Source organism: Stylophora pistillata, chromosome 3 (genome assembly GCF_964205215.1).
Source record: "Stylophora pistillata chromosome 3, jaStyPist1.2, whole genome shotgun sequence".
Taxonomy (NCBI): domain Eukaryota; kingdom Metazoa; phylum Cnidaria; class Anthozoa; order Scleractinia; family Pocilloporidae; genus Stylophora; species Stylophora pistillata.
Window position 1 is genome coordinate 25,432,908 of NC_142521.1, and position 27,538 is coordinate 25,460,445.

The 27,538-nt window shown below is 36.2% G+C and overlaps 4 protein-coding genes across 13 annotated transcripts in view; 3 read left to right on the forward strand and 1 right to left on the reverse strand.

Moving 5' to 3' along the window:
* The window catches only part of LOC148735238 (uncharacterized), a 6,303-nt gene extending 3,690 nt beyond the window's left edge, over window positions 1-2,613 (forward strand). Inside the window, exons 6-8 of one of the 4 annotated variants that reach the window (XR_015999002.1) lie at window positions 299-472; window positions 1,950-2,058; window positions 2,507-2,613. Coding sequence is in view for 1 of the 4 variants with exons in the window: in XM_088754202.1 (XP_088610328.1) it covers window positions 299-472; window positions 802-864 (237 nt within the window). In the remaining 3 variants the exon portion in view is untranslated. Of the gene's footprint in view, window positions 1-298; window positions 473-801; window positions 1,152-1,949; window positions 2,059-2,322; window positions 2,413-2,506 lie in introns of those variants that run through there. The other 3 variants (XR_015999001.1, XR_015999000.1, XM_088754202.1) reach the window with 3 other exon arrangements.
* Window positions 2,564-6,337, forward strand: LOC148735239 (uncharacterized). Of its 6 annotated transcripts, none has more exons than XM_088754209.1 (7): window positions 2,564-2,614; window positions 3,208-3,297; window positions 3,546-3,614; window positions 4,007-4,079; window positions 4,537-4,605; window positions 4,965-5,152; window positions 5,368-6,337. In XM_088754209.1, exons 3-7 carry the CDS (start codon window positions 3,572-3,574, stop codon window positions 5,814-5,816), a joined length of 822 nt encoding a protein of 273 aa, XP_088610335.1. In that variant the 5' UTR covers window positions 2,564-2,614; window positions 3,208-3,297; window positions 3,546-3,571; the 3' UTR covers window positions 5,817-6,337. The 6 variants fall into 6 exon arrangements, with proteins under 6 accessions (XP_088610335.1, XP_088610329.1, XP_088610330.1 ...); XM_088754203.1 differs by lacking the exon at window positions 2,564-2,614 and adding an exon at window positions 2,657-2,712; XM_088754204.1 differs by lacking the exon at window positions 2,564-2,614 and adding an exon at window positions 2,657-2,712 and having other exon boundaries at window positions 4,025-4,079.
* Window positions 6,338-9,116: 2,779 nt separating this feature from the next.
* On the forward strand, window positions 9,117-12,477 carry LOC148735240 (uncharacterized). Of its 2 annotated transcripts, XM_088755713.1 has the most exons (4): window positions 9,117-9,225; window positions 9,551-9,932; window positions 10,265-10,374; window positions 11,214-12,477. In XM_088755713.1, the coding sequence occupies exons 2-4, from the start codon at window positions 9,744-9,746 to the stop codon at window positions 11,359-11,361; spliced, it is 447 nt and encodes a 148-aa protein (XP_088611839.1). In that variant the 5' UTR covers window positions 9,117-9,225; window positions 9,551-9,743; the 3' UTR covers window positions 11,362-12,477. The 2 variants fall into 2 exon arrangements, with proteins under 2 accessions (XP_088611839.1, XP_088611838.1); XM_088755712.1 differs by lacking the exon at window positions 9,117-9,225 and having other exon boundaries at window positions 9,457-9,932.
* Window positions 12,478-12,568: 91 nt separating this feature from the next.
* Window positions 12,569-18,511, reverse strand: LOC148735241 (uncharacterized). Its single transcript, XM_088755711.1, has 6 exons — window positions 18,100-18,511; window positions 17,669-17,825; window positions 17,265-17,440; window positions 16,726-16,813; window positions 16,108-16,167; window positions 12,569-14,432 (listed from the first exon to the last, which is right to left on the reverse strand). The coding sequence occupies exons 1-6, from the start codon at window positions 18,253-18,255 to the stop codon at window positions 13,651-13,653; spliced, it is 1,419 nt and encodes a 472-aa protein (XP_088611837.1). The 5' UTR covers window positions 18,256-18,511; the 3' UTR covers window positions 12,569-13,650.
* Between the last annotated feature and the right edge of the window lie 9,027 nt (window positions 18,512-27,538).

Genomic DNA, 27,538 nt, shown 5'->3' on the forward strand with positions numbered 1-27,538 from the left:
ATTTAATAAATAATCTTCCTTTATTCACGATATTTTACATGTACACTTGATTGCAGAGACCTTGAATTGTACGCTCTATACATATACCTAATTTATTCAGTATATTTAATGATATTCAAAACAGAAAACTCCCTTTACAGATTAGGAAACAGTGTTTAAAGTGCTTTTGAGTTAATTATTTAAATGTATAAAAGGTATATGTTGCAGGTAATTTTTTTTCTAAGGTAAATTTAATTTTTCCCTATGTACAATTTTTTAACCTGGGTAATTTTGCACCACAGTATTTTTTCACTTGCAGGAAAATGGAATTTTGATAGAGAGCATGGATGCATGCTTTGGTCTTTCCAGGAAGAAATGCCAGGGACTGAAATCAATAGGAGTTCCAAAACATGGACAGCTGATGTTTGCAGACCAAGATGATGTTGACAATTTTGTAAATGGCTACTGTGAACGTGCTTCTGAGGTTTCAAAGGTTTGTTAATGAAGAAAAATCAAGCCACATCACATTGGAAACAGTAGCCTAAAAATGTCCTGTGCAAATATCTTAATTTTACTAGTAGCTATTCCTTTCCAATAACAAGGAGCTATCTGATTACCTCATTATGATGGTCAGTGATAATTATTTGGGAGCCTTCTCTCAGCACACCAGTGGCACATACAAATTTATAAACTTATGTAGACACAAATGAAGCCATGCCAAATATTAATTATTGATTTTTTTTTTGGTTGGTTGTTGGCAATATATTTCTATATTCCAGTATACATGTAGAGGCACTTTAAAACTCAATTAATTTTGTTTAGGACTGCAGCTCATTTCATGCTGGTGAACTTGCAAGCTCCATTAGATCAAAAAGGAAAGAATAAACTTTTTGATGAGAAAGGAGTCTTTGGTTGTGTCTGCAGACATGACTTCCCCAAAGGATTTCATAGCATCAAACATGATGAAAGGTACATTTCAGTAATTAATAATTATTATGTAATAGCAATGGACAAATGCATTGGCTATCTAGCTGTTATCCTTGAAGTGTTGTCATTACTCTTATTATCTCGATCTCTTTTTAAAAATCAGTAATTATTATTTATTGATGAAAGTACTTGCAAAGAGTTAGATGTACTTTTTGAAGTTGTAATAAATTTATATTTATGGCAGAGTTTAGTTTTTTATTGTGCTTGTGTTCTCACTTATTGTCTTTTTAGAGTATTTATAACATAGCGCACGTGCTTGCTCTGTGTAAGTGTTATTGAGCTGCTATGAACAAAATGTCCCACTGATGCATGCCGGTGACGTCAAATGCCTCAGGACAATTTGTTTTTCTTGCAGGGGACTTAAGCATTTTTCATTAAAAACCGGGAAAAACTTCGGTAAAAAACTAGACATGGCAACAAGTGAACAAGCCAATGAAGATCTACCTACCTTTTTTTTGAGAAAGAACCCAGAGGAAGGGGAAGACAATCAACGCTGATTTCATCTCGTTCCTCAACTCTAGCTTCATTTCCACGCATGAATGCACTTGTCAGTTTTTAACCAATCTGAGACGAGATCATTGAAGCGCAGCGAAATACTTTCCCAAAACAAAATAAACCACACATTGAGGCATAGGAGAGGGTATTTCCTCCCTTTATTCATAAACTACAGCGAGGAAAATGTTATAAAACAATTGGTTCATGTGTCAGCTGCGTATTCATGGAGAAGTTGAGCACTTGGGAAGTTTGGAGAGCACTAAAAAAGTTAGAGTTGCTCAAGGCACAGCCTCGAGCAACTCTTATACATCTTTCATGCTCTCCAAACTTCCTGCGCAGTCAAATCTCCATGAATGCATGCTGATGCATGAACCAATTGTTAAATTTAAACCACAACATGTATACATCAGTATTGAAAAGGTGTGGTCACCTTCATTTTTTCCACTTTTTCTTCTTTTTTGATCTTTGGATCTTTTGTTTAATTTCAGGATTGGTTATCCACTTTATGAGGTTAAGCGCTTTCTTGACGAGAACGATAAAAGTCTAAAGTTTGTCATGCTCTATGACATTGCATGCATATTGTCTTCACATATGAAGGTAAACGTTGTTGTTATTGTTGTTTTCTACTACTAAATTTAATAGTTATAGTTATCGGAGTGTTTCTTAAGTTCTTTATATCATTTCATTCAGTTTATATTGAAATTATATATTAAGGCTTTTTGGGTGAAGTGTCCAAAGGCAGCTATAATATCTGTGTTTGTAATTACAGTATACTAGATAATATAGTGTGCGGTTAGATCACAAACTTTTAAATTTTATGCTTGTGAGTATCAACAATAATAACAATAATCTCTGTTTCAGAAAAATGCACAAGAATTACTGTTCAACACAACCCAGTTGACCTTGGGTATACCAATTTTTCACTGTTATGGTCACAAAGCTTCATGTCAGGTAACAAAGCATTCTTAATTTTAATTAATGGTAATAATAATAACTTAATTGTTATTGCTATGTATCAAATTAAAATTAACTCTTAATTCTTCAGATCAAGTATTCACCAAGATGTATTGATGGAATTGGTCTCACAGATGGTGAGGGTACTGAGAGGCTTTGGGCTTTCCTTCGTGACTATTCTAGGATAACAAAGGAAATGGTAAAAGAATTGATAAAAATTGAATTGATAAGAATTGATTAAAGAATTGATGTCCTTACTGATGGTCTTTTGCACTACGGAGATCAACTCCGTGAAAAGTTTGGTAAAGCTTGTTTAATCTATAAATGGTCCTTTTTGAGGGTATTTAGTGCTACTTTATAACAAATAAAAAAAGTCAACCTGTAAATGTTATGTGTTCACTTCTTCCTACAGTTTAGTTCAAAACAGCATTAAATGGCCATATGTAACAATGTTTCATTAATTTTTTTTTTTACTTAGAGGTTTAATGCACAACAGCCTCGTATGTTTCTTCATACTTTTTAAAAGATGTGTATTTTGGTAAAATGAATGATGTATTTTTAGATAGTGTCCATCCATTAATTTATAATTTTAATGGACAATATCCAAAAATAAATCATTTGTGGTAACAAAATACACATCTTTTTTCGGAGAGTATGTTTTTGTTTTAACTTTATTTTTAGTGTTTAAGTTCCCCTTTGTGAAGTAGTATTGTTTCATAATTCATTTGATAGTTAATATTTATCTTTCAATTTGTTTATTACAATTTTTGGAATGTTTTCAATGTTCCACAGGACCTTCGTTGAAAAGAAAGTTTAGACGAAGTAAAGAAATTCTCCAAAACTCAACTGAAAAAATTGATTCCCTGTGCAAGTCTTTGTCAGGCATGTATAATATAGCAAAGTGATATTTATCACTTATACACACTTTTTGTTATAAAATACAACCTAGTGTTGCTATAATTGCACCATAGTCATGTACCCCATCTGCAGGTATAGCTAAAATTCAAGTGTGCACAATATCTTTTAAATTAAGTGGTTATACATATGAAAAATCTCTTAGTATATTAAATATTCAGAGTTTTTCTTGCTGCACAGGATGAAATTAATCCATTGTCCTTATTACACAACAGAACCTGTTACAGAGCAAGATATTGAGATGTGGATTGAGGCAGAAGTGTCCACTGAAAGCAGTGATGAAGGTATTGGAGTTAATCCGTTTTTTCCAGTATGGTGAAATGTTCACTTTGGAGCTCTCACTCAAAATATTAATCTGTAGATTTGAGTAGATAGCAAAAAGTAGGGAGCAGCATCTCAACAGAAGAACCCAGCTTCTCACGACTGATATGGACATTTCATTCTTTTATCAATCTTTTAAATGTTTTATCATGTGATATGACTGTGGCCATTAATTTTAACCAGTTGATCTCAAATTGGCATGTGTTTTGAAATGGGTTTTTACTAAAATTTAGATTGATTGTGTTAAATAGGTACAGTCATTACTACATAGATCTGAATAGTAGTAACTAAATATACTGTATGTTATTGCATCAAATCATCGTGGAATTATTGCAGATATAATAATTTACTATAGTTATTTTATTTTCTATAGAGCTGGAATGGGATGAGAAGTATGTTGAAAGCCTTAGCACTGCAAACGATCTTAAGTAAGTTACAAGGAATTTTGATGATGATAATGATGATAATGATTGTTATTATTGTTTTATTATTATTATATTTTCCAATATTATTTCAATTATTAACTTTAATAAATATAAAGTTAGTCATTCTCCCCAACTGCCCTTATTTAATACATCACATACATTTTGGCAGTCAAATATGGCACATTTATACCAGAGCCCACAAATGAAATTCAAATCATTCAAGTTACGCATTGGATGATCAAGGATAATCTATACAGTACTAAACTCAAACAAATGACCGAAGTTGATTGGTGCATGGCATGTTTGAGTTTCCATGGGAGGCTTAACAATCAGTAATAATTATCTACTATTCAGGGAAGTGATCACTGCAATAAAATGATGTTGTAGCTGATTAGTGCTGTGTTACAAGTACTTATGATGCAGTATAAACAATGATAAAACTTGACATTATTATTTCTAGGTTTAAATTGCAGTCCAATTCTGAGATTACTGCTCAGGAAGTTGAATCAATAAAGAAACAGTTACAGAGGTTTGTACTGTAAATCTCACAAATAAATCTCTAAAATTCATTCATCCACTACACCTTTGTATAACAAAAAATGTTTATAGGTAGGAAATAAGTGTGAATCAAAATCAAAACAGTAAAATGCAAAAACATTTGACACTGATGTATAAACAAATTATTATGTAATATTAGATTCATTAAATTCTTCAACTGCATACTCATGTGTATGGTATTTAATCCCCTTTATGGTTCTTCTAAGGAATCAAATTTTGTGTCAAGGAAAAGTATCTTAAAACTTAATTGCATGCTTGCTTCAGTATTTTGAACTCAGTGCCAGTTGTGATATTTCTTTCTGATATCCTTGTTTGTAATATATTATTTAGGCTTGAGAAGTTGCAAACATCTATTGAGAGACAACAAGGAATTCAAAGGAAGTGGACTGTGGCAAGTTCTTTGTACAAAGAGGTTCTTGCTCGCCTCAAGCTTAAACAAGGGTGTCAGTTACTCAAAAAACTACACCACCTAGCAGCGGAGCGGATTTTTGTTCTGGAAATGAAGAAAAAGTATGCAGGTAAATGATAGGTTCTTGATATGACATGATAATGGTGATAAACACTCTGAAGACCAGCTTTATGTGTGTGTCTTAGACAGGTGCACAGAATGATTAAAACAGAGGCTCAGGAAGTGTCTGGCTTATCTGGGTGTGGGCTTGGATAGGTTGTAGTGTAATCAGATTATTTATTTAATTGATATTTATTTACCTTATATTGTAATCTGTCTTTGCAGATGGACAAGCTATTGCTAAAAAGCTGAACAAAGAACTTACCAAGATAACAGCCAGTGTCAAACTGCTCATACCCCAACTGAAAGCTTTGAGAACAGCCCAATTTGGTGATCTGTCAGATGATGAAGTTTTTGTTATAGTGAAAGATCCGCAATCAACCATTTACAGCGCAGTCAACGTGGATCCTCAACGTAACACCCTAGCCCATTCTACAAAAATACAAATCATAAATGTGTTTTTGTTGAAAAAAAGGGCCAACGAAGAAATCATTCTTCTTAAAGCAGAGGTTGAAAGGTTTCAGACCTTTCTTTCTGAGGAAGTACAGAAAGTTGATTCTTGGATCGATAAGGCTTCCGCTCAAAATAATCCAAGTCACAAGAACCTTCTTCTAGTGAAGAGAGCATCCTTAATCCAAGAACTAGCAAGCCTGCAAATACTTTGGAAGGAATAAGTCTTGTTTGAAACAGATTATGAAGAATTGCTGAAAAGAATTTTGGATGGAAGTGGAGAATCAACACTGTCTTTACTTGAAGATGAAGCTGCAAATGATAATGATGACGTTGATGATGTCAGTAGTGTTAGGGATGAAACTGAAGCTGATGAAAACGAACAAACAGACAATCTAGATCAATGATGGTGCATTTTCATTGTAAAAAATGTTGTTATGATAATAATAAGAAGCCATTTGGTGACGATGCATAGTCGATACCTCATAAAAGAGAATATTTTATAACTATAATTACTAACTCGCATGAATATTATAACAACATGACTTAAGTGAAACATTTGGGCCAATACAATTGCAGCTTCGATTGCAATGCAATAAAACCTCTTGTTAAGAGAACCTACATTTTTTTCAAGTCAGCTTGAACAGGTTCCTATATAAATGGTGCTTGACTGAAAATCAGACTCGCTAGGTTCTTAAATAGGTTGCTTAATTCTCGCTAATTAAAAGTGTACTTGTATAAATGATTTGTTTTTCTGCTTTTTCTGAACCTTTTTCTATCTCTTTCCTAATGTTCGCAAAGGCGGATACAGGGAGGGGAACGGGGTGACTTGTCCCTCCCTCTTCCACGTGAATTACAACAGGAATAACAATGCCTATCCCAAAAGAATGAGTGCTTTTGGTCTCAATTAAAGAAAAGTTCCCCTATTTTGATTTTTTTTCTGCATCCGCTTTAGGTTTAGATCTTAGGTTCTACCCCTAAGAACCTTCCCGGATGAGCACACAGCTTTATATCCCTGTAGGATCGATGTTGGATAGCGTGAGTATGAATGGAAACTGAGACCCTGAGTATGAATGAAAACTGAGACAAAGTCGGAAATAAAGTTGAATAGGATACCCTTCGCGAACCTTGAAAAAGCATACCGTGTTCAGTGGATCATCCCATACAGTCATATATGTCTTGAAAGTGACTTCTGCTGATAAGAAAGGTTGCGTCTGCTTTGAAATAGATAGATCAGAGGTGCATGCATCGCCACTTAGAAAATGAAAATACCCAAGTATTTGTAAAATGCGGTACTCGCGTGCGATATCTAATACTAGGGACTTTAAACAAACCACGACGGCTACGGCAACGAGAACGTGTGGAAAAACAATAGATCTAATTGGCAGAACAATAGCCCAGTACGTGCGTTTTAGAACTTTGTACATTTCTTAGACGTCCTTTGCAAAACAACAACGTGAAATCACCAAAATTTGCGTCGTATGCGAAGCGAAACCGCGGCGGAAAATTATTTTGATTTACATTTGGAACTCAATGCTACTTGTATGCGTTATGTTGTGTTTGAGGTCTGGCGCCCTATGAGACGGTAAACACATGCAGCCATTTTCGAAATTCTAACTAAAAGTAGAAACTCAGTTTTTAATCGACGTCTTCCGTGGCGTTGCCGTCCTGACGGCTAAAAGTCCCTACTGGGAGCTTTTCTACGGGTAATGTGTGTTAATATTAACATTGATTTTACTGTATACGTTTTAACATGATCAGCATGGCCAAATCACCTGTTCACGTTATGGTGATATACGGTCCTGATCGATATGACTATGTTAGCATGTATTGACAAAGTTATTACACGAGCATCGATAACAAAATTAGCACACCGAAAACAAAATTAGCACACGTACAAAATCAGCTCGTTACCCCAAGAAAATAGTTTGGAGCGAATTTCATCAACATGTTTAAACCGAAAACAGTCTTTCAATATATTTTGCTTTGTTAGCTATAATTTTTTTGCAAAGAATTAAGAGCTTTCGGAGGAATTGTGCAACGCTCGTACTTATGCCACGGGACTTGCGTTCAGTCAATACTGTTACATGAGCCTTACTGACCAAATAGCGCAAATGATACGATATGTCCTTAAAGCAATCTTTTTATTAGGGCATCGTTTTTATTCTGTCTACACCATTTAATATTAAAGAACAAGCAATGAAAGACATATTTTTTACTTTTAAAATATCAGTAAGAAAATTGGCACACACATACATACAAAGTTAGCCCAACTCAGTGATCTCAGGGTTGTTTCAGGTTGTGTCATATTAATCAAGACATACCAAATTGATAATATACGTAATGCGATATTGCACTTTTTAATGTCGATAGCCGAAAGGTTATAAATGTTTGAAATCAGCCTGCATCAAGCGTGCAATCTGTCGTATAATATCTAGTCCGGGCGGTAGTACTATGCACGGGACTCATGATATCTATTACGTACAATTAGAGCTTTAGGGTGCGAATGAAAATTGAACAGTCACCTTAGATGTGTCAGGATTTGTCAAAGAAATAATAAAGCTTTCAGTGCCTTAAAGGTAAGAACTTATATTTTAAAGATAATACGTTGCTTTTACAGGTAGCCAGTGAAGCTCTTTAAGGACTGGCGCAATTCGGTCATATTTTCGAGTGGCCGGACCAACACTCAAGGCCGGACCAACACTCAAGGCCGGACCAACACGCAAGGCCTTAAAATAATTGAGAAGAATATGCTGCCTTTCTATAACATCGAGAAATGGTTTAGATATTCTAGTCTTCTCGGATAGGGACAAATAAATGGAGGTCCCGTCTCCTGCAGGGTTAGGGGTAGGAGACGTTAATTTCCCACGCACGAGATTACTGTGTGATGAATGTCTTCCCCTGGGGTGGGATGGGTGGGTGTTGTCTTGCGATTATATGAGCCTCTGGCTCGGGCAATATGGGCAACCCTGCCCCACGCAAAGACATTAAACTTGATTACAGGAATTGCAGGAGACGAGACGCACTGCAGCATTTTGTACCTGCTGAACCTTATCTAATAAGTATTGTGGCAACTCACCCAACAAAGAAATGCGATTGTCCAGCTTAGATGTAATAAAAGCATGGCTAACGTTTCAGTATCTTTCTGTGAGTAAGACGTTTCTTGATTTTAGATAAATTGCGTATGTGAAAGAGAGCAACTTTAGAGATATTTTGAACTTGATGCTCGTGATTCATAACATCTTTAAACATTACTCCTATGTTTCTAGCTGACTCAGTTAAAACTACCCTGACACCAGCAATTTTGATGTGACATATTGGTGGTCGTGGGCGATGTTTGGCATGTATAACCAAAAACTCAGTCTTATCGCGATTGATCCTAAGCCCATTACATGCCATCCATGCATAGATCTCTTTAGCACAGGCCTCTATTTTCAACAGAGCAGCAGATTCATCATTAGGCATAAATGGCACATAAATTTGGCAATCATCGGCATACAGGTGGAACTTAAGGCCCTGTTTTCGAATTATGTCACCAAGGGGGGCCGTATATAAGCTGGAAAGGATTGGACCCAGTATTCATACTTGCGGCATAATAACCCAGAATGTTATTATATAACGGCAAAAAAAAAGGTAATTTGTAGCACCGTTGAGAAAGTTGAAAAACTTACGTTTCGGACCTTTGTCTTTCGTCGGAGTAAAAATGTGCGTGATATACGTACATTTTGCCGGGTCCTGTAGTCTGAATATTGTTTCTGGTTGTTAATAATTGTTGGTCAAAGAAAATGTAAACTGGGGGCATGGATGCTCGCCGAAAATGTTAACGCCCGCAAGAGAGACTTCTTTAGGTATCGCTGACCCAATAACTCGAAGGCTCTACAGTTTCGATGGAATAGCAACGGCATCTACGTTAGTGGCAGCAACATCCTAATTCCATCAAAATGTATTTTAACTACAGGCCAGGGTTTGAGAACAGTGATTTCCTGGGACAGTTGCGAGCTGAAAGAAGAGTTGCAAACGAAATAGGTCTACACCTTCGTGCCAAATTCCTCAAAAATGTGGAAACGCTGTTACAGTCATTTCACCAAAGCGGCACATGTAATACACGCGATCTTAAGCCCACTAATGGCGATGCAATTGAAGTTATTAGAATGAAAATGAAGAACGAGGCACAGAAAGTGCTCCGTGTACTCGATGGTCGGGTTGAAGATGATTTCTCAGAGTCAGAATTCGAAAAGCCACACGATGAAGAGTTAGAAGACACAAGCGCCAGATGCCACGTGGGTTCAGACTCACCAAAACAGCCTGGCTCGAAAAAGACGTATCGATACAAATGTCCAGTAAGTAATACTGTTTGTTATCAGCATAATACAGATTAATGTCGTCTCCGTAAGTTAAAACCAAAAAATTAATAGATAGGTCATCAAAAAGCAGTCATGTATACAGTCGGGTTACCATGGTGATATTTAAAGCTACATCACTTCTGTTGACTTATAATTATCTCAAAGTTTGATTTTCTAGTGACATCATTTATGACTCGGTATTTTATTTTGATTGCCATGCAAAGGGAATTGTTTGTTATTTTTGTGATTCATGGATGTGGAGTTCAGCATGTGGCTCCTATAAAAATATTTTGTATTTACCCAAAACTTTGTGTGTTTTCATTTTACAGCTTTGTAACGAAAACTACACACACATTGCGAACCATTTGAAGTTTTTTCACAAACTCAAAAAGGAAGATGTCTCAAAAATAAGACTTCAAGAAAAGAGCAAAACAATCAGGTGAGATACATGTATATAGTTGTGTCAATAAATAGATATCAGTGTGCATTGATCATTCATATTTGAAAAGTTTTAGTAATATTTCAAATTTGTTGATACAATGCATTGTTCTTAGTTGACTTATCTCTAAAAAATATTTATTTCATTATTAAAGATATTCATTTCCTAAATTTTGTGGTTTTAAAACACATACAACTTCCAAAATTCCATGTCTTCTACTTTTTTAAATAAAAGAACTTGGAAAAATGCTACTTTGCAAGCACTGTGACTGTACAGTGTGTGGTTCTTTCTGATGTAACATCCATGAGAATGTTATTGAATTTCTTACTTTTAATCTAAATTAGAAAAGTCCTAAGTAATCAGCAAGAGGAAAAAGTAATATCAAGATTATTACAGTAGCCCACTACTCATCAGAACAAAGATTGTGATTCGCCCAAGCAACAAAGAAAGGCAGATAGAACAATGACTACAAAAAAGAAGAGGCATTGTTCAACATTATCCTGCTTTTCGATGATTTTATTCTTTTTGCCCTATCACCAGCTTCATTCTAACAGTAGTGGGCGCCTCGATTATTACAATAGAAATCTAGTAAATGTTTTTTTTGGTATGTAATGTCCATGCTGCCTCATAATCACAAATAGTGAGTAAAATATTAAGCTGTTGTGAAAATGCAAATGTGGATGTTGTAAGGCCAATATGTTTTTTGTATATCCAAATTTATCTAAAACAGCCTATTCTTTGTAACAAGAAATCCCTTTTCACGAATCATATTATTCATCTTACATCTTCAGTAACAAACAGGTATTACAATCATTTTAAATTATTGTTTTCTCTTCTAGAGAAGCAAAGAGTGGAAATAAGAGGCCATTGCGACCTTGCCCAGTTAAGTCTTGCAAGTGGGAAGGTTACCGAATGGATTATCATTTGCCACAGAAGCACAACATAAAGAAAGGGTCAAAAAGGTACAAGGCTCTTACCTCTCTATAATTTAACCAAAAATCAAAGACTGTACTGATAAGTCAGAGACTGCATACAAGTATACCCCAGGCTCATACCAAAAATGGAAATGAAATGTATGTTTTACAGTAAGAATCACAAAACCATGACCAGACAGAAATATTTCAGGAATGGTTGTATCGGTCCTTGGCCAATCACAGACAAACAACATTCCTGAAAAATGTAATTGATTTGCACTGTAATGATAATGATGAATAAATTCATAATACCATAATTAATGTACCTAAGTGCCAAGATCTATTTTATAGACTGACAAATTATTTCATTGTGTTGAAATATTCGAATATTGTTAAATTTTTGTTGTAGTGTACATGTTTTCAAAACCAAAAATAGACTCAAGTCAGATAGATTTTTAGGTTATTTTGATAACACATTGAGTTCATTTTCCGCTGTTTCAGTGTATTTGTTTCAATAATAGGGATATTCTGCCGTCTTGTAAGTCTGAGTATATTATGTTTTTGTTGAAAGGAATGAAATTGTCTAGTTGTTCTTTAGTCATTGAAAGGAAATCTTTTTTACAGTTGTGAAAAGTTAATTTGAAATTCTCAAATTAATCATATATCAATGTAATAATATGAACTATCATAGTAAATTATTAATAATTTTACTGATTTTTGATTGCATGCACAATTACAAATACATTTATACAATAATTGTACGTCAGTAGAGCATTTTCACAAGTTCCATATTATTTATTACTTTAATATTGAACAACGAACAGTATCAACAAAACATAATAACTTGTTTTGCCCGTTACTACTGCAAAACTACGATTAATGCTGTATGCTAACATGAAAATAAGCTATGAAAATTTGTACATGCTTCCCAACTAGATTATGAGTAGTCTTATTAATATTTGCTGGTAAGATAAGAAACTTTCTTATTGCTGACAATGAGTTTAAAACGTCCCCAGGAATAACATTTGGCAAATTCTGTTGATCGTGGCACTGCAGTATTAATTTATCAAACTCAACAATTACATTTGATGTGCCAATTAAAAGACCAACATCTGAACTATTCCTTGTCCTTTGTTCTATTTATATTGTTAAAGTTAAATGAGCTCTAATAAAAAGTCAAATACCAAAATGGAAAGCACTGTTTGAGTGAATGATACCAATAGTGGCCAATAATTAATTGTGCAGCTGTGATCAGTTTATCATCTCCAGCCTTGAAATGATTCGTTGTCTGCAACCTTTATTATCACTATCCTTTCTAACTATGCACATTTCACACAACTACAGACAGTAGTCAAGTCCTAAAGAAAACATTGCACACTATTGAGGCTGGATATGGCAAACCCAAAAGTGTAAATTGTGTTTTTAAGTAACCCGGGTATCAGAGGTCTGAGAGCTAGGGAAAGAGGAACCCCTTATCTCAATCTCATTCACAAGTACAGATGTATACTGACAAAGTGTTGGAAAAATATCAAAAATACTCCCAGACCAAAATATATCAATTAACAGCAAATTAAAAAATTACAAAAACAAATAAATAAATAAATATTGTTTTCAGCAATTAAATTTCACAATCAGGCATTCCTGTCAAATTAATCACAAAATGTATGAAAACCTTTTTTGTACAATATTTGTGTAAGTTGCAGTTTTGAATGTTATAGTAACTTCCTAAAAGATATAATACATAGAGGCTTACAATAGAAGCTTAGAAAGAAAAATGGAAAGGGTTTAAAAAATGCAAATTAAAGTCTTGTCTGTATAAAAGTAGGTGGTTCAGTGTTGTTATTTCCCTTACTCCAAAAGTGGAGATATCAATGAATCAATTTTTCTACAAATAACCAAATTTTGTTTAAAAAGTTAGAAATAAGTTAGCTACTGTAACAGTACCTAGTTTTCAAAATAAGCAATAATAACCCATAGAAAATTGTTTTGCAAATTGTGAGAAACTAGAATGTTTTACAACCATGTTTGCTTATTATGAAAGTGGTACTCACTCACTCCCAGGTAACCATGCAAAGATGCCCTCTCCTAGCTCTGTTGCCCAGGGGTACCAGATTAGTAATTAAACTGAGATACAAGGAAAGAATGCTTACCAATATAAAACATGTTGATCTTGACATTTTTGGAAAATTTTATAATCTCAGAAGAGTACATGTAGAAGGAACTAAAATTGAAATTGTGTAAATTTGCCTTTAACACAAACATTTAGTTCTCAAGCTTGATTTGTTTCATAAGAATTGATACGTAACTAGTACTGCAATTATAATCTCAAAATAAATAAATTTTAAACATCTTCAGGGTTGACTCAAGTTAATCTTCTTATGGCTTGCTCTATGGCAGTTTCGAACAATGCATCCAATTTGTATGTGCCATTTTGGGATGGCATTGCATAATACAAGTGGTAGAGGGGTGTGCCATTCTCGAGCTTGATGGCATTAAGCTTGGTGACACTGTTTGTCATGTCAGTGAGTAGTCGATATTCATTAGATGATGATGGAATCCTGTCTAGCCAGTGTCCTTTTAGTGCTTTGCCACTTGATGCTTTTAGAATAGTGCCCAGTTTCAGCGAGCACAAAAAAAGCCAAAACTTCTCATCCTCTCCTCCACTCAGCACAGGAAGAATAACACCACCATCATGCTCTGTGTCATGTTGAACATTGTGCCAAAGCCCTTTCCATGCATCTGTATCAAAATATGTGATGCCAAATGACTGTAGGATCCACCTTTCATGATTACTGAATGTGAGATCTACAACCTCGGTTTCTTCTTCTTTTATGACACCACCACCACTAAGTGCACGCTTTGACACTCTGTCTCCAGCAATATGGGCTAAGAGGGATGCCAGTATTTCTTGAGTTGCTTCTGTTGGGATGGGCTCTTGTTCAATTGGAGTCTCAACAGCATCATCACTATTTCCTTGCAATGGGGCTGGTTTGAAGATGATGCTTTCTTTAGCCTCAAGAATTCTCCTCATTTGCATCCCGCCATACATGAAAGGCTTCCGAAAAGGCAAATCTTCAGGAAGTCCCTCAACCTCAAAACCACCCTTGAGGTATGGCACTCTTGAAGGTTTTCCAACCATCTGACCTAAAGGTAATGAGAAAACGAAGCCAACATATAATAGTTATGTGTGCATATGGGATTCATCATACAGGTGTTATTTTTGATGATTACAATACATTCTTCATGATCTTTTAATGGTAGCTAACATACATCATATTCATGATTCATACATGCACTTACAAACTCTCAAGATAATTTTAACCTAAAAACAAGCTTCTGTATATAATAATTCTGTTTCTACTGTGAATAGTCTATCAAAGAAAATATATGGGTAAGCAAATAAAAAGTTGAAGTTGAAAAACGAATTGATTACTACCAGTATTTGTGAACCTGTTCTTTTTTGCAATTTTAGCACTAAGATTTCGGAGAATGTAATAGTTTTCTAGGGCTGTTGAGACTTCCCAAAACTCGCCTATTTTGATTAAAATATTGTCTGGTGTATCCTTTTTTTTAGAGTTTTTTTGTGATATATTTAGCATAGCTCCATAGATACCCCTGATAACAAGAATCTAAAGGCTTTCAATTGGCTGTACCAGTAAAAGCAACTATAGAATGATTAAGAAACCTGTATCACTGAGAACAGAAAGTTTTTTATAACGTTGGAGGACCTCTAATAATTATTCATTACGGCTTGCCCTTATAGGAAAATGGCAATATGACATCAATAACATTTTTGAGTAATTATGATATTAATGATAATGTAAAAGTTAAAATATACATTCTCAAACCATAACAAGATTGAGTATATTGGTGGTATTTAATGATGTTGGTCCCAAGACCCAAACAACAATATCTTTTACAACATCTATGAATAATAATGTAGCCTTTATAATAATTAACTCGTGGGGTATACTCCATGTGGACTTGGGTTTGGGTGTTCAGCCAGAACCCTGAAATAGTCAACCTGAAAATCTTAAATTCTTATATCGTATTTATGACAAATAAAAAGGGTTATTGCTAAATAACTGCCAGAATAGAAATATTTTTACAATTTAACAATTGTAGGGTGGAGGCCACATATAATTCTTTTGGTAAAGGTTGAGATTTAAAAGTGCTTAATTTGTATATAAAGCTATACTCTGAATGTGACAGAAAAAAATTGGAAATGGATTTGAATAGTCAATACCCTGTTATTTGACACAGAGCTTGAAACCATTACAACCTTTCGGATTCCAGCACAAACCTTTTCATTAATAATTATTAGTTAATTATCTGGGAGTGTGTACTCTCATATATTTTGCTATGATAGCCAATATATATATCTTATTAACCAAGTACGAGGGCCGTATTGGGAGAATATCAGCCCGAGGTCTTGACAGTACGTACCGAGCGCAGTGAGGTCCGTACAAAAAAGACCGAGGACCGATATTCTTCCAGTGCGGTCCCGAGCAAGCTTGGTTAATAAGAGATTTATTATACGACTGAAGTTCAAAGGGACACAAGTGTGGTATCATTCGGGACAGTGCCCCGTCCAATACTTAGAGAATATTGGACCGGCAATAGAGCATTTTGATTGGTTGATTTTAGTTATTGGCCCTCTGACTGCCCGAGTCGTGTAATAAATGGGATTACACACTCCCAGAGAATTAACTAATAATTATTAATGAAGAGGTGTGTGCTGGAATCCGAAAAGTTGTAATCACAAAAACGTGCATGGAATCACACAAATGCATGCATACAATAATCATTGCAATCTTACTGTATTTTTGGTTGAATAATGCTGTTATGTCTTTATATGTAACATCTTTGTTGTCTGCACCTGCAAATAGATAAACATAATTTACTAGATGTTACTAACTACTCCGAGGGGATATTCCAACTGGTTTAGGGAATATGGGTGTTCCACAGGATCCTGATACTATTACCCTTGTGACAAATAAAAATATTTTTTGATAATGACCTATCAGATCCGAAAGAGTTTAATTCTTGGGTGGTGGTCAATATCATTGAGGATAGTTGGTTATTTAGCATTGTAATGGTATATGAATACCCTGAATTACTTGACAGGAACTGTAGACAAAGTTGGAAATGTAGTTCAAAAGGATACCCTATTTATGACTCAAAGCTTAAGCTTGAAAAACCATACCCTGTTCAGCAGATCATTCCCGTATTCCGGAAGTCAGTATATGGCACAACCCCAAGCATCTTACACTTTACTCATGAAACTTTATTACATGTGACCTACATGGAGGTGTTAGATTTTGCAGAACTAAAACAATAGTGCAGAAATACTGCAAAAAATTAGTGAAAAGCTTACCACCAAAATAGCTTTTGAATTTAAACATCAACTCGGGATTCCTTGACAAAAAGTCTTGACCTGCAGGGGATCCAAAACCAAACAACTGTCCATCAGGATCTTTTTGTAGTACCGCAGTGCAACAGCCATATCCATCAAGAATGTTTACCTATATGAGACAGTTCAAAAGTTTCAAATGAACAGGCCAATATTTTTTCAGCATTATGAAATAATGATGGAGTTAACAAGAAGCTTATTTAAGCTGACAGGAAAGAATTTAACAACTCAATGATTAAGGATTTAATTCTGCGACTATTTTATTCTTTTTTCCTTCTTTCTTCCTCTTCTCCAGCTTTCTATACTTCAATCTTTGTTTTTTACCCTATTCATATGGATTTTTTTTCTCTTTGTTCGTTTTTTATGCAAAATTTATATGCTCAATTACTTACAGGATCTATCGATGTGGGGATTTGAAGATTTAACTTTTCACATTTGCCCCGACCCGTGTTGTTGAAGTATTTTGAGAACTGACTGAAATAAGTCAATGGAATCAATGTGGAATATAATATTTTGATTCTCGTCAAACGCCGAGGAATTGAAAATAATATAATATGACTCACCAGCTTAATTATTTGATCTCTTATCTTTTTGACGGTCCTTTCAATATCTTCGGGATTCAACTCGCCCGCTATATTCTGCGAACTCTTATATAAAGTTTTTTCTTCAGCAGTGAGTTTCGCCCACTCTTTGGCAGCAAACGAATTTTTTTCTACCATAGAAAGGTTTCGACACTGATCTAGAATTTAAATACAAAGTGTGCATGAGCGTTTAGTTTAATTACTCTCTTGTTTAGCTCTAAACTATTATCCAATTACTAAAGAACGACAAAACCCCTACTCGATCAAGCATAGCTTGGATTAATTTCACATTGAAAAGAAACATAAAGTTTAAAACGGGTTTAACTTCTGTGTAGTTTGTTCGTAGTATTATATATGGCGTAGACGAATATTTCATAAACTTTTACCTTTGCTGAACAGCTCCCTACAAAAGTTATTGTATGACGTGGGAGCTCGTATGTAGGGGATGCTTTTTACGCTTTTTGCTGACGGTGCGGTATCTTGATCACTCGAAGTCGAACTTGCCGCTGCTTTTCTCTTCTTTCGTTCGCTTCCAATCCAATTCTAAATATTCAATACCAAATAAAGAACTAATAGTAAATCGAATCGGTTTTCATCGAATTCAAAAGTGTATAACTAATTTATTTAATAGTAAAAGCGCTTGGAAGATTTCACTACGGTGCGTGACATTCGCGGCAACCACCAGTAAAAGGGTCCGAAACACACGCCTTACCAGCGAGATCACAGAAAAGGATCCAAGCAACATTCCATATTTACGCTACTATCTAACATAAATATATGGAATCTATAAAAGCATTTTAACCAATGCAAGTCTTACCTTTACAGTTTCCTTAGTCACTTTAGCTTCTGCACTGGCCTGTTCAATGAGATCGTTGTGGGCTTGACCCTTTCCAGTCATGCCTTGGTCAAAATACCGAGACAAAATGGATCTTTGAACATCAGTTAACAGATTATTTTTCCTTGATGAAGCCATGATGAAACGATTGGCACAATACTTAAGTCACGATTGACTATGATCTAGATTAGCTATGGTCACGATCAAACGCTGGATAGAGGATATGCGATCTCTTGAGGACGATCAGCTCTTGTTGACATGCCAACAGATCGACCGAAATGAAATCTGGGAATGTTTGACAACGAGAATGCTAAGAATGTATTTTGAAGTGGGCTGAGCCCAGCAAGGGAAATTTCTTTCTTCGGGGTGAGCCCATTTCCTCCGAGTGAACCGGGTGTCCTGATATTGCACATCTAACTGTCTTTTCAGGAACGCTTCAGTTTGAGTGTGTTTATGGCACATATACAACCATGTGGAGAGTCTTATACGAGACATGTAAATGTGAAAATAAAGGTCTTCTTGATTACTTCAATTAAAAGGTAACCTGCCTTTTTATACCCTCTTGCAAAGTTGGTAAAAACGCTTAAAAACTTTCATTTCTTTTCTCTTTCCTCTTTGCTGGTAATCTGGTTTGTGATTTTTTGCGAACTATTTATTTGTGGGCGTTGCGTATCTTACCAGTATTGTAATTTATTTCATATCATTGGCTCACTGGTCTTTTTACTTTTTGTTAATATAGGACGACCACACCCCTTCTTATTTTACAATCAAGTTGCTGCTGTTATCTTTTTTTGACTGACAGTTAAGCTTCTCGCAGAATCTCTAACTGGTGTATTTGGAATTTATGGTCCACTCCATCCTCGGAGACCCAGGGGCTCTTCGTGCCCTAACTTGAAATCGACTCAGCCCCTGGGTCTCCGAGGATGGGTCCACTCCTGCGTAACTAACAAGTAATTAGAAACAAACAAACGAGCAGAACGACTGTATTTCTGCAGTTAATATGATCTTTCACGCGATTTAACTTTACAAAGTAGGAAGAAGATGGTAGGAATAGACTATATCTTAAGATCTTTTCTTTGTTTTATTAAAAGTTGTCACTATGCTGTTTGGTTTTCAGATTAAGGAGGTTAGCATCACAAACTTTCTCGGCATTTCACGAGAGCTTTCTGCTCCAATAGGGCGTTTTCAAAACAACAGTTTTTTTTTAGATCTACAACAACCTCGTCCAAGCCGTAAAAACGTTATTAACACCCATCACTTCGAAGAGCGCTAATATCACGATGATCTTCTGTCAGGTACAGAAACCTCTCTTTTACACAACGATTGAATCTTAAAAAGTCAACTCCAATTAAATGGCATTGGAGGTAGATTTTGAGCTTGGCAATGGAATAACACTCTAAGGAATTAAGCCTTAACTAGGTCCCCATGTGACACTCTCCATAACGTTTCGGACTCTCTGTGTGTCCCACGCTCCTGATAAGGCGAGTCATTCATCAGAAAACGGAAAATAAGGGTTCTTTCCGATTGATGTTGTGACAATTTAGTCAAACTTACCTATATGATAATATTCTTTGGCCGAAATGTTAACTTTTACATGCCCTTCTCACTTATATTTTCCCTTAACACACCGTCAGTTTTTTTTTTTGTTTTGGGTGTTTTCCCCTTCAGTCATTTTAATTTCCTTTCTTTCAATGCAGGATATTCTCGTGGCTGACGAGCACGCGCCTCCCACATCACATCACCTCAGACTTCTGTAAGACTAAAAGCTCCTTTAATTTGGTGAGCCAACTCCGTGAAGATGATATCACTGTACTAATTTTTCATTTCAATCAAGGCCAATTACTGATTTCATACATTTTTCTTACACAGGAAGAGCGAATAGATTTGATAACTGCAGTGTGCCATCTCTTTAGGGAAGCTGCGTCACTCGCAGGCTCTAACAACACATGTCATGAACCTCTCAAGTAAGTTGGTAAATAGGATGGAAGTGTGCTGGAGAGCCATTGAAAGGTTGAGTAAACACTCAAGCACTTAAGGTAGTTGTGGGGTCGAAATATTTTATTCGGATCTATGTAAGTGAAAAACTCTTCAAACAAGTCTTTGTCGTTTGTACCCCTCCTATTGCAAGTAATAGTGCACCATTTGCTGAACTCCATGCAAAATAATATGTATCAAACAGGGGCTGACTCAGCAGGAGTACCACATCGGACAGAAGTACCAAGAAATAATGATCCCAACAAAGGCCAAAGGAAAAAGAGAACTTATTCTACAAAAATAAAATACCGATATCTATCGCTTTAGAAGTGGTATCAGGACTGGACTAAAGCTTTCCTTCTAATTTTTAAGATTTAGAATAGCAGATACATGTCTCGGAAAGAGGATATACTTTCTTAATCTCGCGCTGTGCCAGAAGAAAACTCTTGTGAACAGCATTGAGGTTCCGCTGAGTGAAGCTCCCATCGCCTCTAATAACTGTTTTCTTTTTCATTTATTTCCTTTTTCTTTTCATTATCTTAGAGTGGCTGGGGTTTCTGTGTTCTCTGGGTTATTTTCCCAACCTCCCTCCAGAAAAATGATGTTTACGACCGGAGGATTCAACCGATTCATGCAGCATCCGCAACGGCAAGACACATAACACCAGTTAGATATCAGTTTAAACGTCAAATCACTTCGATGGCTACCAGCTTTTTCATCGAAAGAAGTTCTTCTCAACCTAACATCTGTCGAAAAATAGTTCTAATATTTTAGACAAGGTACGTCTTGCACTACCAAGTAAATGTTACATAAGCGTATCTGAAGGCAAACTGGTGGCAAAAGATTTGGGCTGTAGAATCATTACTGAGAAGCAATAGAAAACGCTCGGTTTCGTTTATAAATCTTAAATTTATCATTTATTTGATTTTTCTGAATGCAAACTAAGTAACGAGAATAAACTATGCCGTGAAGGACAAGTGTGGAGCGAGAGAGAACACCAAGAATGAGAGTCTTGAGGGAGTAGCTTCGCTTTGACTTGTTTTGATAGAGTGAACCATTGCTTTAATGTAAACTACTGATAATGCAATCAAGTTATAATGTTTACAATCAATCCCGCAGAAATCGAGTTGGGAAGTCAAGTTTTTTCAACCCCTTAAAAAACAAAGCCAAATCTTAAGAATCTTCCCTAACTGAATTGTCTTATTCTGAACTGTCTAAAACTGAACATTATTGAAAGAGCAAAGTCAATAATTGGAATGACGTTCTGTTGTTGTTTAGGTTAAGGTCCCGTCCAGCCACAAAGAAAAAAAAATAATGGAAGTAAATGGCTGTGAACTGATTACAATTGATGGGGTGAACTTAATCATAATCTTGTTAATCAATAATAATGTAGCAATAGTAATGTCTCGTTCTTCAGTAATTTGGACGGTTCTAAGATCCTTGTCGCCGGTTTCGCGTTCGGCTTGAGTAATGACGACGTTGTATTGAAAATCTGATCAGTACAATGAATACTTCAGGTGGTTTTAATGACTATTAGACTCTGTTTGACTGACTTTAGGATAAACGACTGGTGATTAAAAGTTGCATTTGGAAAAACAAGCCTGTGAATCAGCTGGAGTACTTATGTGTACTCATACATTTACACCGTTACTTTTTCCAGTTCCCCACTAAACCAGTGTGCATTCTGATAAATATCAGTTACACCCTCAACGGAAGTCCTTAAGTTCATCATGAGTTCTTCCGTTTAAGCTTTTGTCGGCACATTATTAAACCAAATTCCCACCTTCCATGTGTGTTTTTTTATCCAGCATCACTGGTAATCCTTTTATAGAAGCGAGCTTTCGTCAAAATCGTTACCCTGAAAAAAATAGAAGCAGACGATTTCTCTGTTGCCGTCAAAGCTTGAGGTCAGTGAAAAGGAAATACGTCATTATAGTATTGCTTTCTTTGTGTGGTAGTAAAGCGGAGATCAAGTGATCCTCAACCCTGAGCTCACGCCCGAGTCAAGCAAGCAAAGAGAAATCCAGGACAACTTGGAGTTGGTTCTCATATGTATTTCAGTAGCAGCAGTATTCGTGTCACTTGTACTCCTTACAATCATACCATAAAGTCTCTACAAGTGGGAGCGGTATCATTGTTATGGCCCAATTAAACTGTGATATCTGACAAAAGAGATCGCAGATATACTTATATTCATTGATATTCATGCGATAATATTGGTACATGCACATGCGAGTTGTTTTAGAGCGTAACATCTTTCGTTCGCTTCAATTTTACCACACTAATTTACATTTTATATCTTAGGATAAAGAGTGAAAAGTTGTTTGTGCATAAAAATCTTCTGCTGTCCATGGGCCTTGGTAACCTTGTAGGTGTTCTAGATGTGACATTCTTCAAAACTAGAGAGAAATATCCTGTAAGTTGCGGAGACACTATTTGCGCACATACGTGTTCCTATCAACCGGCTTGTTCTTACAGTTAATGAGAAAATTTTGGATGTCGCACCACTATTTCCCAACTGTTTGACACATTTTCGGAAATCTGAGTCCGTTTTCAGCCGGTGGAAATGGTTAAACGAGTACCATTGTCATCAAGGTACATCTGTGTGAGGCGAGCTTTTTGGAGTACTGCACTGTCATGATGCAACTAGTATCGAGACCGACTTCGAATCCGTGCTATTGACTGTATATGCAGAACAACTTTTGGCAGAAGTGAAGTAATGTCACATGTAGCTGTGATTGTAGCTTTGTAAGGACCCCCTGTGAATTGAAGAAATTAGTGAACATCCTCTTTCTTGAATGAAAACTTATTTTCAGGACCTCTGGACGTGGTTTATCTTCAACGCCTTCAGTGCCAATAGCAAAATGCTGCATCTATCTCTGCGAAACCATGGTGCAAGTTCCCCATTAACTTTCACGAGCTTTTCAAGGACAGACCCTCCTGGAAAACTAATATATGACGAGTGTAGATAAAAACGTGTATGCTCCTTGAAAGGGTCCATACCACAACCACTTCAGCATCTTAATTAGAAGGGCTGGAAAATTCCACGGCCACTTTATAAGAGCACTCAATTTTCATAGAATCAGCTAACCCTGTGGTCTTAAGATTAACATAAGAAAATAGAAACATTTTTGCTTGGAGAGGCTAAAGCTATCTTTTGTGACAGACCCTCTTGATCCGCCCTCACAATGCACCATCTCTGTTTTGACTTGGTGAATATATGTATGTCTTGCAGGAATCCCTCTGGTGAGTGTGAGTTTGGTGGCAGCCATTGAACCGTCAAGCTCTGATATGGGGAAAGTCACATTTACCGACATCACTTGTGGCTCCTTGGTTATACGAATGGGAATAAAGCGGGACAGGTTTGTCATTATTTCGCCAGCACTCAACACAGGACATCACAATTTGCAATGTTTAAAGTCACATTGTCTTGATACTTCTTAATTGAGACAGCTGGTTATTTTGTGTGCATGACCATTCCCTCGATAAAATTTACTGATCATCAATTACAGAAAAAAAATCTTTTGAAATTTGCGTTCTGATTGACGATAATTAATCGAACGACAATATTCAACATTGGGCATTTCAGACCATTTAGCATGACGTTGCTCCAGTGTCCAGTTGTCATGGAAGTTGTTTAGGGCACATGCGCAGGGTGTTTTTGTGTGACAGGGATCGTAGTTGCGATTTATCTTAGGCGACATTGAATTTTAGTCAGGTCTCGTCAGCCTCAAAGAAACGGTTTTTGGACCAGTATGGGTAACGTCAGGCAGGAATAGTTAAAATAGAAGGAAGATTGAGTGCACCTTTCATGTCTCAAAAATGAGACAAATTGTATGTCTATTTGCTAACTCTCTCTCATCATAAAAGACCTGATTAGATGCTGGCTCAACGGAAACCAGTGGATTTTCAAAGGGCCAGTTTTGGCCATTCTGCTGGTATTTTTTACGTTTTTTTGTGTGTTTATTCTCGGGAAATACCATTAATCCCTCAAATAACACCGCTTTTGCATTCGCTCCTTTCCCAGAGTGAGTATTCCTTTCCCTTCTCTTGTTGTTAGAGATCTGCGATCTATTCGCCGATGTATTTGCAAGTTGAAAATCTTTTTTCACATTTGCAACTTTTTTTTTTCAGTTTGTGAGCATGTTATAGTAGAATTAGCTTTGCGCATTGATACACCTAGACGCAACGTCCCAGAATTTTTGTAATAAGTAGTGAGAGAGTGGTTTTGACTTTTTCTTCGTAATTAATTATCATTAACTACCAGGTGTATGGAATCAAATCTATATCCCTGACACTTGCTGTGAGCTTAAAGGCCTTGGGAAAATGTTTTAGTCCCATGCCAACGATATCGTAGCCAATTTAACCCTTTACGAAAATGTCACACAAATGACTGGTAAATTCGTGTTATTTGTTCTTACTACTTGATCAGTTAGTACAACATAATCGGAAAATAGATTGGAAACAGGGATATAATGCTTCGTTGTTGATCAATGTCCATCTTTTAAAGTCCGATTTTAGTCTTTCTGAAGTAACTTCTAAATGTCGTTAGAACATCTTAGGCATTCTCGGAAGTGTCACTTGAGCCTCTTTTTATTTTTAGAGACTTTAATCAAGTTAAGTGTTTTTTGTTTTGCCTCTTTTATGTTCCTAGTATTCTTTTTCCCTAGGCAAATGTTGTCATTTTTCCAATTCTTCAGCGAGTTGTCTTTGGGAAGCTGGCCTCCAAATATAGTAAAAGCAGCTTGGAAGCTTTAAAGTGAGAGACATTTTTTGTTAACAGAAAATGATGATTTTTGCGCGTCGTACCTCATCTCTCTACAAAGCTTTGTGACATACGCCAGATAATAGCACAATAAAGATTCGCTTTAAATACGCGTACTGTTTCGTCGATATCGCTTTTAAAATGTTTTTTCGCTTTTTTCGTTTTCTTTATTTACTAACTAATGCATGTTGATCTACTTATCTCAGGAAAGGCCTAAAGAATATTCTTGCTTTACTTCCTTTACTTGGTGTCACGTATTTGTTTGGATTCATACAGTTCAATGAAGCTTTGCGTTATCTCTTCATTGTGCTCAACTCAACCCAGGTAAGCTATGGAGATCCTGATTATGAATGGGTGTCTGTTTCTTAACTTATTAATCCTATCATGGAAAATTGTGATCGATTTATTAAGAATTAAATCATGTTTGATATTAAGTGGGGAAAATGTACAGAGATAAATCGCTTTCTAATCGATATTCCTTTGAATTTTTCCTTGGGGAGTCGTGTTTTGTGTCTTTCACTGCATACTTGATGATCAGGTACATTGAGATTATTGACAAAAAACTGCTTGATAAAGGCTTGAATGCGCAAAACGCAGTCCTAGTCCATAGATCATTTGATTTAGTGTTAAATGATGCATGATGATGTTGTTTGGTATTTCCACATTTTTTTCCATAATACTCTTTGTTCGTCCCCCCTCCCCCCCCCCCCCATCCCTAAACTGTACGTGACCACATTTTTTTTTATTTTACCTCGGAGAAAGTTATCATTCAAAGCTTTGAAGGGGGTATGTCTAATGTTTCAATGCATTTCAAGAGGGGCCTAGGGACCTCTGTTGTAGAGGCTGACGTTTAATTAGGTGAAGACACCACGCACCTTTTAGGAGACTATATTTATGTCATGAAACAGAAAACAGCAAGTGCAATTTTGCATTGTAATAGGGAAGGAGGAAAAGGAGAGGAAAGAGGAGAAAGGGGAAAAGGGTCTTGCAGAAGGCAGCATGGTCGAGTGGTCAGCGTGTCGGACTTGCAATCCGCCGCTCCCGGGTTCAAGTCCCGCCCTGGCCACTACTTGGATTTGTTTCACGGTAGCCCCGAGTTTCAAATCCTTGGCCATGCTTGTAATATAACCAACTGGTTTGCCTTCGGCCAGTTGGGATTCTTAACAACGTTATTTTCAATTTGAATCATTTGTTTAAGTTGTTTCGTGGAAAACCTGTAAACTAGCTTCTAGCTAAGTGTTTCTCCACGTTAAACTGTTTATTATTGTTATTATTATTATTATTATTATTGTTGTTGCAGATGTACCATATATGATTGTTTAAGATCACAAATTGTTTAAAAAAATGAACCATAAGATTAATCGTCAGGTTACAGTTTCAAGTTCTCATTGCAAACAATAATTGAAATGCAATATAGCCCTATTCTTGCTGAAGTGAGGCCCAGGGGGTCTTGCAGCTGCAGCGCAACCTTTCTCTTCATGGAGCAGCTTCTTTTAGTTTTAATTCATCATTCGTAACTCAGTCATAAAAAGTCAAATTTAGAGACTCGTCAGATCCTTTCATGTTCTTAGTCACTGGTATCTTACTGTGTGAGGAGCTAATTGCATTTTACAACTGTTTTTCACAAGGTGCGAGAAGCCATTCGCAAGCTTTCTAAGAAACAGTCACTGGGTTCGAAAACGGAAACATCGATAGCTATGACTTCTGATGGCAGAATGAGAACGGGCAGGAAGTCGCAGGGCAACGAAGAGAAGGGCTGCGGTAACAAAATTTTGATTTTTGTAAAATTTGCCTAAATGCGTTGACAGAAGTAAAATAAGTCAATAGGCTTATTAACTTGGGGCTTTTGCTTTCTTTCAATGATCTGACTCTGTATTGTTCAGTTCAATAAACGATTAAATGCCCGCCTACACCGACCGAATAAATACTCAAGAACAACATCTTTTAAAAGAAGAACATCTATTTTGTGAATTTCAGACAAGCTGATTGTACACACCCTTTACAGACATCCTACATGACAATGACCATTTTTAATTCGTCAACAGAGGTCGTCCTAGATGAGCGGGTGGAAGAAGAGGCAATTTAACAAGTACAATTACTTATTGATCAACCTTGAGAGTGAAGGGTGTAAACTGCATAACAACTTGAATGCTAACACCCATCCGTGCCGTCATGCTGCGGATAAAGCTGTGTTGCTTTGTTTATGATTCACCAGGAGGGTCTCAATGGGGTTAACCGTTAGCCGTAAAACTGCAAAACAGTTTAGCTCTCAGGCGTAAAAACTGGCATATTGTAACCAATAGTCAGAAATAAAGTTGATCGTAAAATGTTTTCCTATCTACGATGCGTCGTTTGGAAAGTGTCCAAAACTTAGATCGTTACAAGTCTTGTCTTGTGGCCGACAGAAATTACTTAATATCAGCCGAAGAACAGCACGATCTCAAATCGTCCTGGTTGCCTGAGTCTTGTGGTAAAAGCAAGCGGATAACTGTGTTTTAAAACGACGAAAAATAGTCATTAAGTTTTCTTAATGATTTAAACTAATTTGTAACATCTCTGTTAACTGTTACAGGAAGAAATTAACCGTTAGTCGTAAAATGCATCACCCCACTGAGACCCTCCACTAAGGGCTAGAATAATCAAAAAACGAAAGTGAGAAGTAGTATCGCTTTGTAACTTTGC

Bases quoted from the DNA above. Each gene is read 5' to 3' on its own strand.
- LOC148735239 (XM_088754203.1), top strand. From the start codon at position 2,664: ATGTCCTTACTGATGGTCTTTTGCACTACGGAGATCAACTCCGTGAAA. The intron at 2,713-3,207 runs GTTTGGTAAAGC...AATGTTCCACAG, and splicing joins GGAGATCAACTCCGTGAAAA to GACCTTCGTTGAAAAGAAAG. The intron at 4,606-4,964 runs GTTTGTACTGTA...TATATTATTTAG, and splicing joins ATAAAGAAACAGTTACAGAG to GCTTGAGAAGTTGCAAACAT.
- LOC148735240 (XM_088755712.1), top strand. From the start codon at position 9,534: ATGTATTTTAACTACAGGCCAGGGTTTGAGAACAGTGATTTCCTGGGA. The intron at 9,933-10,264 runs GTAAGTAATACT...TTCATTTTACAG, and splicing joins CGTATCGATACAAATGTCCA to CTTTGTAACGAAAACTACAC. The intron at 10,375-11,213 runs GTGAGATACATG...TTTCTCTTCTAG, and splicing joins GAAAAGAGCAAAACAATCAG to AGAAGCAAAGAGTGGAAATA.
- LOC148735241 (XM_088755711.1), bottom strand. From the start codon at position 18,255: ATGGCTTCATCAAGGAAAAATAATCTGTTAACTGATGTTCAAAGATCC. The intron at 17,441-17,668 runs GTAAAAGTTTAT...TTTAAATTCTAG, and splicing joins TAGGGAGCTGTTCAGCAAAG to ATCAGTGTCGAAACCTTTCT. The intron at 14,433-16,107 runs GTAAGATTGCAA...CATTACCTTTAG, and splicing joins ATTATTCAACCAAAAATACA to GTCAGATGGTTGGAAAACCT.